The sequence below is a fragment of the Pelophylax lessonae genome (assembly GCF_965119305.1).
Source record: "Pelophylax lessonae genome assembly, chromosome: 4".
Taxonomy (NCBI): domain Eukaryota; kingdom Metazoa; phylum Chordata; class Amphibia; order Anura; family Ranidae; genus Pelophylax; species Pelophylax lessonae.
The window spans coordinates 493106328-493121227 of record NC_138771.1 but is presented as its reverse complement, the minus strand read 5'-3'; the positions used below and the strand labels follow the sequence as shown (position 1 = coordinate 493121227).

Below are 14900 nucleotides of genomic sequence, written 5' to 3'. Positions count from 1 at the left end.
AGACTGCATGCGGGCTCTTCTGGAACAGCCTGCAGGTCTAAGTTGACCCAAAATGTCAGGTATCTAGCCAGGATGCGGAATGTTTTGTTGTGTATTCGATTCTGCTGTCGTAGACCCCCTAAGAGGCAAACCTTTTCCTTGCTGTTTGATGTCTTAATTACAAATAAAAAGACAGGTAAGTTCAAAAACTAAAAAATTAGAAGGTGAACCTAACATTGTACATCCTCCCCACCCCACCTTCATACATGCAGTACTTAATTTCTTTGGGTGATGAGCTGTTAGTGCCCACGCAGCAGGTGTAGCAGTCTGAGGATTTAAAATCCCAGCTCTTCTTTTTGTGGATTTTCTGGGACAGATCAGATGCACTGCATAAAGATGGAGAAGAGAGGGGATTTCAAATCCCGGGACCTCTACACCATCTGTTTGGGCACTAACTGCTCATCACCCGTGGGGGTAAATACAACGGGTCCAGGGGGTAGGGAGAGTGTAATAGTGTTTATTTTTTTCTGAAAAGGTAAACTAACCCTTTAAACACTGACAGCTGGAATGCCTCTCTCTGATCTCTACATTTGAAGCTGATTACTCTATAGTAGCTCAATACAGATGCTATTGTATTATATTCCGGTTCATAATAAGTATATTGAATTAGTTTGAAATTTGCATATTGATTTCTACATTGGGTTGACTGCTGAATTTTACACTCCTTTAGCTCCATAGTAGGCCGCCTTTTCGTTTGACTACCCCCACACCTTTAGGAGCGACAGGTGAGGATTTTCTTGCAAGCCAAGCAGTTTCACCAACGAATACTTGTTTTCTTTGCTTGCAGACAATCAGCAGGGCGTTCATGAATGGAAGTGCCCTAGAACACGTGGTCCAGTTTGGCTTGGATTATCCTGAAGGCATGGCTGTGGACTGGCTGGGAAAGAACCTTTACTGGGCAGATACTGGCACAAATCGTATTGAGGTCTCCAAGCTGGATGGCATGCATCGTCAGATACTAGTGTGGAAAGACTTGGACAGCCCACGGGCATTGGCTTTGGATCCAGCAGATGGGTGAGTCGCCAGAAGTGGAGTTTCAGTATAGATTGTCTGATTGGTTCAGTATGGAGTAAAGCTGTGTACAGAAATGAAGTCAATGCAAATTTCCAGACACTTATCAGTTATTTTGAGTGATTAACCCTGGGTAGTATTTGAGTGTACACTCATGGTCAGGCACCAGAAAATTAGGTGCTGTAATAGCTTGCTTTGTATCTGTAGACTGGCAATAGAAATGGCTTTAAAAGTTTGTCCACCTTTTGTAGTAAACGTTCTAGTGCACCCAAAGGGCCCAAATTAGGGTATAAATCATTGTGCAGTGAAGAGTAATTTTTTTGGCCTTTTAGAATGTAAACCTGTGGGCCACAATGCACTGCGATATGTTTTTAGTGGGGAGTTCGACATTATGTGAGATGTCCCAGCATCATGAAGTGCAGACTATCTCTTCTCATTCATTTGCGTGTTTTCTGCTCCCCTTCTGTGTACAATCTGCTCTCACTTTATTCTTTAATTCACAAACTTTTATGTCCAGCATCTCCTGTGCAGGCATCTTCTAGGGTGCAGTGAATTAGGGCATATGTAGTAACATTCCTGACAAAAGTCCACAGTGCATGATTAGGTGGATAAACCCTCCCAGCATGTATCTTTTGAATTTAGCACTTAAAGAGAATGGCAGAACTGAGAAGTATGAAGTCTTTGAGATTGTGACTTCGCACTTGTTCTGTGGTGTTGATAGATGTAATCGCTCCTCCTCCTTTTTCTTTTATCAATTAAAGGTGATTGAACACTTTAAAGTGTTATTATGATTATTGTTATTGATAGTCTTAGCATTAATACAGCATTTTCTGGCATTTTTTTCATTAGAGGTTTGCTTCGTTAAAGTGGATCTTCACCCTAAAGTATGTTATGTTGCCCGGCCTCCTCTCCCCCCCACTCTTGGGGCCCTTTCACACAGTGAGTCCGTCAGACGGACTCTGTTTTTCTCAGCGGGGGATCGATCCGCCGATCCCCCGCTGAGCAGGAGGATGACAGCTGTGTCTCTGTGCAGTGTGCGGAGACACAGCTGTCAGGTCCCCATGCATCTCTATGGGGGAATCGGATGGGAACGGACAGTCTGTCCGTTCTCATCTGATCCGCTGGACGGATGGAAAATAGGGTTTCCATCTGTCCAGATTTGACGGATTGGATGTCAGCGGACATGTCTCCGCTGACATCCGATGCCCCATAGAGATGCATGGGGTGACCATTCAGATCCGCCAAAAAAAACTGACAGGCGGATCTGAACGGTCCGCCTGTGTGAAAGGGCCCATACAGTTGGACAACATCTTTTTTTTGATGGTGAAGTTTGTGCTGGGAAACACTTCCTTAGTTCTTGCTTAGGCATAACTTATGTTTTTTACACCTGCCCCCACCTGTGACTGTGTAGATGTGCTGCAGGGCTTTAGGTCCGGAGTTAGCCCTGCATCACATCTGTGCATGCACTGGTTTCCCCCAACCATCTGCTTACATGTGGAGTTTTCCATATATATGCAGAGATGGCTATTATCGAAATTAGGAAGTGTGGCTTTATTTGCACATGCGTGGGGCATCACCTGCTTGTGCACAGATGTGCCTTAGGTGTATTTGCGCACATGCTAGAATGGTGTTTCCAGAGGGGGAAAGCTGATACAGTGTGGAACTGAGGATCTGCTTTAAGGCTGAACTTCAGGCAAAAGGCCCAATATATAAATAAAAGCCATACATGGAAGCTTCCTTACCTGCAAACAATTTTTTGCTGCCCATCCAGTTCTAAGGTTTATACAGCTCTGCCACACAGCACAATCCTGTGTGGCAATGCAGATGACCTGATTTTTTTTTTTCTGCAGTAGTTGTCCCCTTTCCCAGCCTGTAATTTTGATATTGAAAGCAGACACACAAGAATGATCAGTTCATTTTCACTCTGCTTTATCCAATCAGCATGCCTCTTGGTAGCACATGAGCACTGCAGCATAACTGGTTGGCTCTTTGTGCTGCTTCTCCCTCTCAACTACAATCTGCGGGGTCTATACGAGGTCAAATTCAGGTGCATACACTGTTTGCATTTAAAATGATGTAGAAATAAAGTTGCATTCATTTGTGTCTTTTGGGAGTACAGCTGTAACATAACAAATACCTGCTGTAGGTTTAGTAACGTTCACTATAGTGTTTTGTCTTCACCTGGTCTCTAAAACCAGGCTGACAGTACACAGTTTATAACCAAGGGGCAATTGTATTATGATATAATATCCTTAGAAGGAAATGGAAAATTCCACAAAAATAGCAGATGATCTCTATTTTTCCAGATCTCAGTAGTTCTTTGTCCCCTCTCTGTTTGCCATAACAAAGGCACATTATCCGCTCTGCATCCTGGTCTGCTATCAGTAATTACCCTCTCTGGGAACACAAACCTGAAATACTATCTGGTCATTCAGCCAGACAGCGTTGTGTTGGGCACAGCTCCATTCGTCGCCTTTCTGTTCTCTTATGTTAAGTAGGTCAATGCTCTGCTGCCACTACTTCCAAGTACATAGAATCTTATTGCAACCAGGTATATATGTTAAAGAGCCATTACAAACTCACAAATGTATGAATACATTGTCAGAGCACTGATTACGTATGTTTGAGCAAAAAAAAAAAAAACGTATCTCTGCAAAAACAATGCATTTTCTCATGATTTTATGCCTTTGAATTTGAAGGATAGGCACAATACATTTTATTTAAATGTATTTCACAATCTCCACAAAGGACAAAAATCCACTGTGTGCACCAAAGGCCTTTACAAACCCAGACTGTAGTTTGAAAACAATACAGCGGTTGGACAAATGTATGGAAACAAGTATGATAAAAGAACAAAATCATTACCTAATATGGCGTTGGACCGCCTTTGGCATCCAAGACGGTCTGAATTCTCCATTGAATTGGGATTGCAGATAATGGAATCTGATAAAAAAAAAAAAAATTGTTTAAAATAAAAATGTAAAAAAATAAAACTTGGTAAGGCCTTGTTCACGCAAGGCATGCTTCAGCAAGGCCGTGTTTAGCAGGTGTTCCGTGCATCCCCATGCAGGCAGTCCCATTGATGTCAGTTGGGACGCAGGGGCTGCATGCACACAGCCACTGCTCCTAACTTGACATCTGCGTAGGTGCATGTCCCTGAACTCACACTGTCTGCATTTGGAGCCATGCACCTGCATGAATATCAGATGGGGAGCAGCCGGTCTGTCATTGCAGCTGCTGCGTTCCAAATTACATTAATGGAACTACCTGTGGGTAAACGCTGCCCTCCACAGGCGTACGCTTTAGTATACCCCATGTAAACAAGGCCTTAGTCCTGGCTCACACTAATGCTATGTCAGACACTGCTCTGCAAATCACATGCGATGTCTGTGCGTTGCAAATTCAGCCATACAGATTGTATGGCTGAATTTGTATTGCATTCGAACCAAAGTTGCACAGGACCCTTTTTTGGTTTGCACCAGAATCGGATCACATGGGTGTTCACACCTATGCGATCCGATTAATGTCCAAACTGGCAGTTCGCACTGCGATATGTGAACTGATCTGGGGGTGTGGTTAACTTTGTATTGACACCCCCAGGGATTCGCATTAGTCAGTGTGAACCGCCTGCGTGTTTAATGCGATGTGGGAACCCGCAGTGGATTTGCACAGTTCCCACATCACATATGTGTGAACTGGCCCTCAGCTAGGAGTTTTGTAAGTTGTGTTTGTGTACAAATAAGGATTTTAGTGTGTGTATTTTTTTTTTTAAGTGAACATAGAGATTTGAACATTCGCGCAACCATTGTGGGGTTTAAAAAATCAATAGCGCCTTTTTTTTTTTCTCTACTGGTTCTATGCTTTCATAAAATGCATGGTTTAGGGGGTCTTTTAGAAATACTGAAAGCTGTAAGTAAAAGAAAATGGAAAATCCTCAATTTTTAGAAAATTGGTTATTTACAGTTTTGCGTACCTTCAATTTTCACTATTTCACAAAAGGGTACAATTTAAATTTTACAAATATTTCTTACTAAGGCAATACAGGTTTAGATTTAGTAGAAATCAAGCAGGAATTTTGTCAAATTTGCTGTGCTTGTATCTGCTAATAATGATTTTAGTGTATATTTTAGCGAAAATATGGGTTTGATAAATATTTGCACAAATATCACAGGGCCTTAAAAATCAGTAGTACTGGTCATATGCTTTCAGAAATAAAAGCACGCGGGTCTTTTACAAACTGAGAGCTGAGGCAAAAAAAAGCAATCGAAAAATTGCAAAAATGGTCTTACCACTTGAGTTTAAAAGGGAAGCGCAGGGCCTGGCTGCAAAAGGGTTAAAGGCTGCCACAAGCAGACAAGCTTTTGTGGGTGACTTTTTGTTCCAAAAAAAATTGTGATTGAGAGGGAAGAATCCTACAAAACTACAATACAGTAAAGCATTTGAAGAATTCCAAACTCAGACAGAATTATTAAATGTATTTGCTTGGCCTGGGTTTTAATTTCCAAGAAGTTGTAGTATGTGCAGTTTTGCTTTAAATTCACTTCCACTGTCTTTTTGTTTATTGAATAACAATTCTGTTCCCTTTATAGGTTTATGTACTGGACAGAGTGGGGAGGAAAGCCCAAGATTGACAGGGCTTCTATGGATGGAAGTGAGCGTATTACTTTGGTACCCAATGTGGGCCGGGCAAATGGGCTGACTATCGACTATGCTGAGAGACGACTATACTGGACAGACCTTGACACCAACCTCATTGAGTCGTCCAACATGCTAGGTAAGTGCAGGATCCCGAGAGCTGTTTTGTAGTCCATGTTAGCTTAACACAATTTGCACAAAACATCTTGCAAACAATCTTTCTTCATAAGTTTAGGCCAAACTGTATGCTGCTATATTTCTTTGGTGCAATAACCCAAGTCTGTGTATATTATTTAGTCTGTTGGAAAGGAAAAAAAAAAAAATATATATATATATATATATATATATATATATATATATATATATATATACAGTATATATATATATATATATATATATATATATTGTGTGTATGTGAAAATCAGTCAATCCTGATGTACTACTCACTTGAGGCAAGAAAATGCAAGTACAGTACAAATACCACCCAAATTACCCCTTGTTGGAAAGTAGACAGTCCAAGGTATTTAGGAAGAGGCATGGCAAGTTTTTTTCCTTTTTTAAGTTGTAATTGTTTGTCACAATTGTTTGGAAAAAGAAGAAATAAAAAAAAAACTTTGATTTTTAATTTTTATTTTTTTTACATCCTGTCACCAGTGCAGAACAGGTATTGTATAACTGCTGTGCCGGTGATCAGGGACACTGATGACAGTATGTTAAAAAAATATATATATATATTTTTACATACAGTGACCAGAGCAATGGAGTGTTACCATAGTGTTCTTCAGTGTTTACTATTGTAATTACATGTGATTGGCTACAGTTAATCACATGGTAAAGATGGTCTGTAAATGGCCCTATCTGTACCATGTGATGACTGTGACAAATCAGAGCTCATCACAGTAGTACACAATAAAAGGCATGAATCAAAGCCTTTCATTGTGTACATCGGTCATGTGATCTGCTGTGATTGGCCAGAACAGACCTATGTCATTGGCTGTGTCTGGTGGACACGATGGGTCATATCACACCCCAGAAGGGCCTGATTCTGGGAGGACAGCGTAACGGGAACAACAGTGCTCCCACCCGGCCATCATTTTACTATAGGCCTGACAGGAAGGTGTACTAGTGATTTTCGATGCATGCAGTGGTTATTCCTGCTGGCCGGGAATGTTGCAGCTTTTTTTATTTTTTTTTCAAAAGAGGCTGGAAAAATATAGGCTCTCATTATATATTTATATCGTATGTTTTTTGTTTTATGACACAGTGAAGTCTTGTAGTGTAATGTTTTGTCAGCTGTGCCTTTTTTAAAAGGAAAAAACATTCTTTGATACATCTTCATTTAATCAGTCTGTGCCATTTTAGTGTTATTTTAAAGGTTCCACCAACCTTAATCTCCTAGGTAATTCTGGGGATTTTTATTTTTTTTAATTCCCATTGATAAATGGCACAGGTTGCCCATGCTTATTATATTGTACACAAGAAGACAAAGCTCCAAGCCTATACACAAAGTGCAGTGGAGCTGTGGAAGGGCCAGCTGTTAGCAGGGCCCAGAGCCAGCTCTCTTACTGCAGGTAAATAAGCTGCCTCCCAGCTGTGCCCGTCGGGCTGCTGTCTTCTCCATGCGGCTGGAATGTTTCTGTGGAGGAAATGAGCAGCACCATGGACAGGTGCCAAACTCCACTTGCCGCTCTGACTTCATTTGCATTAAAAAGGATTTATCTGCAGGGGGAAATGTTAAACATGCTGTTTTAAGTAACTGATCCGCTTTGTATAAAAGCTTCCCCTTCTATCAGTTTCTTCCTGAACCCATCCGCTCCTCGCCTGGGTTTTAAAGGGCCTTTTCCTGCCTCTACAGCTCTCCGTTCCCTGATACACATTTCACTGCAAGATGTGTGTTAATTATTCAGCAACTTTATGAATGAAACAGAAACCACAAGGTCGTAAGGTTTATTGAACTAACATTCTGGAGTTGTACCCTTTTTCTTTTCAAGCCAAACTGGGTGTCCTTTGATAAGTGAGATGAGACGGAAAGGCTAATTTAGTGTTCTGGAAGGCTGTGGAAGCTGTGTAGCCCCGAAGATGTCCTTTCCACTGGGTCTTTTAGTTAGCAAATGGAAACATATAGATTCCAAATACTCGTGTGATTATAAATCCTAATTATCAAAGCAGAATGCCAGTTCATTTTTATGACATTCTACTGCCTCCTTCTGATGTGTGGTGGGTTTGTGCATCATTTCCTTGTTATGGTCGCAGCCACAAAAACATTTAGAAGTTTTCCCTTAGACAAATGTGAAGCATTTCATATCCGTTTTTTTCCTTCTATTTTTTTGTCAGCAGGTTGAGCATCGGGCTCAGTTTCACATATACAGTTTGTTCATAAAACTTGGTGTTTATAGATCTCAATAGCTCATGTGAAAATCTACACATAAATGAATGACTATTCACCGCTTTATTCATTATCAGGGGGCTTAGTGCCGGTTCACATTAGTGCGATCACAGAGATCGCATGTAATTCGGAGCGCACTGCTCCTAAAATTACATGCGATCTCTGTGCGATGCAAATTCAGCCATACAGTTTGGCTGAATTTGCACCGCAATCACACTAAAACACGCACAGGACCCTTTTTTTGGTCCGTAGCAGAATCGGATCGCATGGTGGTTCACACCAGTGCGATCCGATTCTGTGCGAGCTTTCAGATCGCACTGCGATATGCGATCTGATCTGGGGGTGTCGTTAACTTTTAATTTAACACCCCAGCTTATCACATATGGCAGTGTGAACTGCCAGGGGTGCAGATGCAATGCGAGAACATGCTGTATATTCGCAGCATTCCCGCATCGCACAAATGTGAACTGGGACTTACTCTGAGATCTCGGACATACAGAGCCTCCAAACATTTAGTTTAAGCTCTGTTTATCGTAAACAAGTGTGTATGTTTGTATGTGTTTTTATAACATACTTTTTCACATGTTTTTTCATCTTTTGGTATATTTTATTGCTGTCACTTGCAGCCATTTTCTGCCTACATGCACTTCAGCGATGGCTTAATGATTTTTCTCAGGACTAGTTTTCTTATGAGTGACAGCAGTTGACCGTGCCTATGCAATATGTGTTGAAATGGCCACTTGTAGTCCCCATCAGAACTCTTTTTAACTGAAGCATAGTTGGGAGACTGGCATGATGTTTTTACTCTGTAATAGGAAGTATCAGAAAAATTACCTTTATGACAGGATCACCAAGGATTATGTTAACGAAAGCTGACGATTTAAACACCAATATTAAAAATATAATTTAACCACTTAAGCCCCGGAGGATTTGGCTGCTAAAGGACCAGGGGTTTTTTTGCGATTTTTTTTTTTACTGCGTGACTTTAATGGACAATTGCGCGGTCGTGCGACGCTGTACCTAAACGAATTTGACGTCCTTTTTTTCCCACAAACAGAGCTTTCTTTTGGTGGTATTTGATCACCTGTGCGATTTTTTGATCACGCGCTATAAACAAAAAAAGAGCGTAAATTTTGCAAAAATAACAATATTTTTCACATTTTTTTATATGAAATTCCCCAAAAAAAATTTAAAAATCTAAATTTTTTAACATTTTTCGGCCAATTTGTTTTATGCTACCTATGTTTGGTAAAAAAAAATCGCAAAAAGCGTATTTTGATTGGTTTGCGCAAAAGTTATCGCGTTTACTAACAAAGGGAAAGATTTTTGTCATTTTTGGTGTTTTCTTTTTAACGCGTAATGGCGGCGATCTGCGATTTTTTTTTTTTTTCGGTACTGCGACATTGCGGCGGACAGATCGGACCCTTGACTGACATTTTTGACACTTTTGGGGGTACCAGTGACATTACTGCAGTAATCAGTGCTATACATATGCACTGTTACTGCAAAAATGACACTGGCAGGGAAGGGGTTAACTTTATTGGACAGGGAGGGGTTAAGTGTGTCCTAGGGGCGTGATTCTAACTGTGCAGGGACATTCCTATTGGTGTAAAAGCAAAGATCAACCGTTCTACATAGTAGAACGGACAGATCTTCACTTTTACACAGGGAGAACTGACAGGCAGCTTGTTTACACAAGCCGCTCTGTCTTTCTCCCTTCACAGGAGCGATCGCAGTGTGACTGGCGGACATCGAGTCCGCCGGTCACACGCACTGACTTGTCTGTGAACGAGCCGCGGCGGGCGCGCGCCCGCCCGCAATAGGCTCGCAAGTCAGTGACAGGCGAGTGACGTACCGATACGTCATTCTGCCTGACCGGGGCTGACCGCCGCAGTATATAGTCGTGCGGCGGTCGGCAACCAGTTAAAATTACGCAAATTTTAAACTCGATTTTAATGATTGGCTTTGTGTCTAAATTTCCACAGGTTGGTGTTCTTTTCCTGATGAAAATGCAGAAAACTTGGGGTTTTTTTTTCTTTTCTTTTGCTTGACCACTTAAGGACCGGAAGGTTTTACCCCCTTAATTACCAGGACATTTTCTTTTGTTGATCTTTGATCACCTCTGCAGTTTATATTTTTTGCGCTATAAACAAAAAGAGCGACCACTCTAAAAAAATTAAATACATTTTTAAAATTTTTCCTATTAAACATTCCCAATAAAAATAAAACAAATAACAATAAAACAATTAATCTTAATTTTTTCATGAATTTAGGACAATTTGTATTCTGCCACATATTTTTTGGTAAAAAAAAATCCCAATAAGTGTATATTGATTGATTTGGTTTGCGCAAAAGTTATTGCGTCTACAAACTAGGGGAAAGATTTGTCTTTTTTTTTTTTTTTTTTTTTTACTAGTAATGGCGGCGATCAGCAACTTTTAGCGGCTGCGACATTTCGGCAGACAGATCCGACACCTAACTGACACTTTTGAGGGGACCAGTGACCTTACTACAGTAATCAGTGCTAAAAATATGCACTGTTACTGTATTAATAACACTGGCAGGGAAGGGGTTAACACCAGGGGCGATCAAAGGGTTAAGTGTGCTCCTAGGGAGTGCTTTCTAACTGTGTGGGGGATTTACTCAATAGATGAACACAGAGACCTGTGTTCCTAAATAGTACGAACACAGGATCCCTGTGTTCATCTGTGACAGAATGGCGGTCTGCTTTGTTTACATAGGCAGACCGCCATTCTGTCTCCATGGGGAGCGATCGCGAGTGGCTCTCCCTCTTGCCAATCAGCGTGTGTGTGCCCCACTGTCTATTAAAGGAAGCGACATACAGGTACGTCATTTAGTGTAGTAGTAGTCGACCTGCCGCAGTAAAACTACAGCTACTGGTCGGCAAGTGGTTAACTGATCGTTTATCCTAATAAGTATACAGATTAGAAAGTCATAACTCCTTATCTGTGTACCAGCTTCAGGTCAGTAACTCCAATTATTTTTTGGCGCTAAAAAAAAAAAGCATTTGAAAGCCTATTCCCATTGAAATCAATGAATGCTTTCATACTGGGGCGGTGCACTGGCAGGGCGGTGCAAAAAATCCTGCAAGCAGCATGTTTGGAGAGCTAAAAAACAAAAAGTGCCTAAAGCCCCTCTCCATTTGAAATGGGAAAAGGGCTTCAAAATGGTTTTTGAAGTAGTTTTTGAGTCACGTGTCTTTTAAAAAAATGCACCGCTAAGGCCTCAAAAGCGCCTTTAAAGCGAAGCGTAAAAATGCTCGGTTTTATGGGCAGTTTGCATGTGTGAAAGGGCTCAAAGACCTAGAGGTCAGCATTGGCAGCCTCCATAGTTCCAAAGTAGGTTTACTTTTAGTCACTTTAGTACATAAAGCATGGTGTCTTTCCCTGTTCTTTCATAAAACTTTTCTTGCTTGCCATTCCTTTCACAGGACAAGACAGAGAAGTGATAGCTGATGACCTGCCTCACCCTTTTGGGCTGACCCAGTACCAAGACTTTATATACTGGACAGATTGGAGCCGCCGAAGTATCGAGAGAGCAAATAAAACTAGTGGCCAAAACAGAACCATTATCCAGGGCCACCTGGACTATGTCATGGACATCCTGGTGTTTCATTCCTCCCGACAGTCCGGCTGGAATGAGTGCGCATCTAGTAATGGTCACTGCTCTCACCTCTGTCTGGCCACGCCTGTCAGCGGCTATACCTGTGGCTGTCCTGTTCACTACTTTCTGAACTCAGACAACAAGACCTGCAGCGGTAAGCACTTTGTCCAGGAAATATGTGGCAAGCTCCTTAAAAACCCCAGTGTGTGTCATAAAATGACCCTTTAACCATCTCTTGCAGCGCCTAGCTCATTCCTGCTATTCAGCCAGAAAAACGCCATCAACCGTATGGTGATTGATGAGCAGCAGAGCCCTGACATCATTCTTCCAATTCATAACTTGCGTAATGTTCGTGCAATTGACTATGACCCTGTGGAAAAGCACCTGTATTGGATTGATTCCAGGCAGACCATCCGCCGTGCCCTTGAAGATGGGAGCCAGGTAAGATGAGATGTGTCTGTAGGCTAGCAGGAGACTGTTATATATTTTGTTGCTGTAGAGAGATTACTGTGGTAAAGTTACTAAGGAATGCATCCCCAGCCTGTGATTGGACATTGAAGATGCAGCCTGGTAGATGAGGTTGTCTTTGTAATCTGTTCACGTTTTGGACCATGTTTCATTTTAAAACCAGATTTAGAATTTAGTATGAACCATTGTCACATTCCTCAACCCCAGGGAACTGGAAACCAATAAACGTGTCTGGCCTTAATTTTGTGACGCTGACATGGTAGCCGATTATATACATTACAATTTTACAAGAGTCTTTTACTGAATGCACAGAAACGAATACATCACCGTTCAGACATCATAATGTGTAAACCCTCTTTTCTCTTTCGTTCGACAGACTCTGCGCTCCATAAATCATAACTAGTGGTTTATATTGCCTCCTCCAGGAGTATGACTAGTCTGAACAAAAAACACCTGGTTACATCCATGTGCCATCCTCAGCTTGATATATAACCCCTGCAACCCCCCCCCCCCCCTCTGCTCTAGGTAAACAGTTATAATTGGTGGTCTAGTCGGAAGTAAGGACCTAGGCTCCCGACTGGGATCTCTGGTCCTAGCAATTTTCTCCTTCCTTACATCTTTTTTTAGTTTTTTCTCTCGGCAGATCTGAAATCAACTACCTGGCTGGGCAACAGGCTGGATAATCTATATCTAGTGGTCCCCCCAGCCCAGCCAGCGAGCGTGTGCAGACCGCAGCTAGGTCAGCCGTGACATAGCCTCACGGACATAGACTGGCACGCTAGTTAAACATCTTGCAGGGTCGCATAGGACCGGGCTTGGGTCTGAGTCGCAGCGGTTCCTTGGCCGACAGCTCCCCTATTTCTGTGGCAAAGAGTTCTGTCTGGAGCATTACCCGCACCATTAAGGGTAAGTAAAGTCCCCCCCTCTCCCCCTTTTGGTAGTTTTCCTTGGGGTGGACGTGGGTAACCTCCAGGGACGGTCGGACCTGCCTGCAGGTTCCCTCTCCCCATCCTTTAAATCCCTCCGTGAGCTGGGCTTCCCCCACTCCCATTCTCCCCTGTCTGAACCTAGAGTCTGGTGGGGGTCCCAGGGCAGAGAATACAGCAGAGACCCCTGGAGTCTCCCCCCGCTATCCCCACTCTGTTAGGGGTTCTGGGATAGTGTGTCCACCCTAGTAGTCTGGAGGTGTCCCAGTGTAGGAGACCCCTAGGGGCATGCCTGCAGTGTGGATTTAGTTCAGGGGGGTCCCAGTTCAGAGACCCATGCAGAGTGCACAGCAGAGTCTCCATTAATCGTTCATGATGAGGCTGTGTCCGTCGATGAACTTGGAGAAATGGATTTTAAGGTAAGTACAAAAATCCCATTTTTTCTGATTAGCAACTTTTCCGCGCCGCTAGTATGCCCATTTCTGTTTGATCACCTCCGTTAAGATAACTGCATTTTTGTATGTCTGTCCTGTACAGAATATAACTGTGGTCTCCAACACGAACACTAACCAGAATCTGGACATGCAGCCATACGATATGAGCATCGACATCTACAGCCGCTTCATCTACTGGACTTGTGAAGCCACCAATGTCATTAATGTTACACGTATGGATGGACGTGCTGTAGGAGTAGTCCTAAAAGGTGACCAAGACCGACCCAGGGCCATTCTTGTGAACCCTGAGAGAGGGTGAGTATACAATGCTCTGCTTCCAGGCAGGTTGTGCCAAACATTATTCATGTAAAAGAAACCTGTGCTGAGAATGATATCCAGGTTGTGATCACGGTCTCTCTTGGTTAAATATCTGCATGAGGTTACATTCTGTATCCTTTTAAAATCTTTAATTAAAATTACCAAAAGAGAAAATGTTAGTTCCCTTGCTGAATTTCTTATCCAGTGGCTGCAAGTCACAGATCTGGAAAAACTATGCTGATTTGAAGTTCCCTTTTTTCACTTGATTGTATACTTGTCCTGTAGAAGTGACTGAATCCATACTGAAGCCAGAGGCATCTGGCCTGTTCAAAATATTTCTCAGTGCAGCTTTCCTTCAAGCCGACCGCTCTTTATTCCCAATGGCAAGTTTTTTGTTTTTTTTTGTGTGGGCTTCGGAGCTCCTAGTACAAGCAGTCATATGGCTTAGTGATTCGTTTGAATTGGTTAATTAGTTAATAACTTTGTATTCAATCAGCACTTTTCAGGGGAAAGGCCTTGTAAATTCTTTTAGACTGATATCTCTGGATAGCCTAGTTTAAGGCTGAAATTAGATGAACTGTTTGTGTGGCAATATGAGTAGCAGACTGGATCAGTGAATACCACATACCTACCGATGGCAAGTTCCTGTTCTCTGTTGAAGTGCTCAGTTCTTAGAAAATGAAGTTGTTTCTGTTTGCAGCTTTCAGAAATGATTTAAAGAGGTTGTAAACCTCAGGGGGAAAAAAGTAACCTGAAAGACAAAGGCATAATGAGCCAGTATGCATCGCATACTAGCTCATTATTAAATACTTACCTTAGAACGAAGCACCCGCAGCGCCGCCCGCTCACAGGTGACACGGCCGACGTGTTCAGCCATCTTCCAGGTTTGCGTCCTCCGGCTTCGTGTCCTCCAGCACTCTGATTGGCCGGAGCCGAGATGGTAACACTCGCGCGCAGGCATCGCCGTTCACGGCACAGGGCTCTGAAGGAACGCCACGTGCGGCCGTTTCTTCACAGCGCATGCGCCAGTGATGTCACTGGCTGCATGCAAAGTAAATA

General features: G+C 42.4%; 1 protein-coding gene across 1 annotated transcript in view; it reads left to right on the top strand.

Annotated features, from left to right (window-relative positions):
- LRP6 (LDL receptor related protein 6) overlaps window positions 1–14900 on the top strand; it is a 158108-nt gene that overhangs the window by 116449 nt on the left and 26759 nt on the right. The window contains exons 10-14 of the mRNA XM_082255712.1: window positions 827–1053; window positions 5640–5824; window positions 11523–11849; window positions 11937–12136; window positions 13627–13838. Coding sequence (XP_082111838.1) covers window positions 827–1053; window positions 5640–5824; window positions 11523–11849; window positions 11937–12136; window positions 13627–13838 — 1151 coding nt within the window. The remainder of the gene's footprint in view (window positions 1–826; window positions 1054–5639; window positions 5825–11522; window positions 11850–11936; window positions 12137–13626; window positions 13839–14900) is intronic.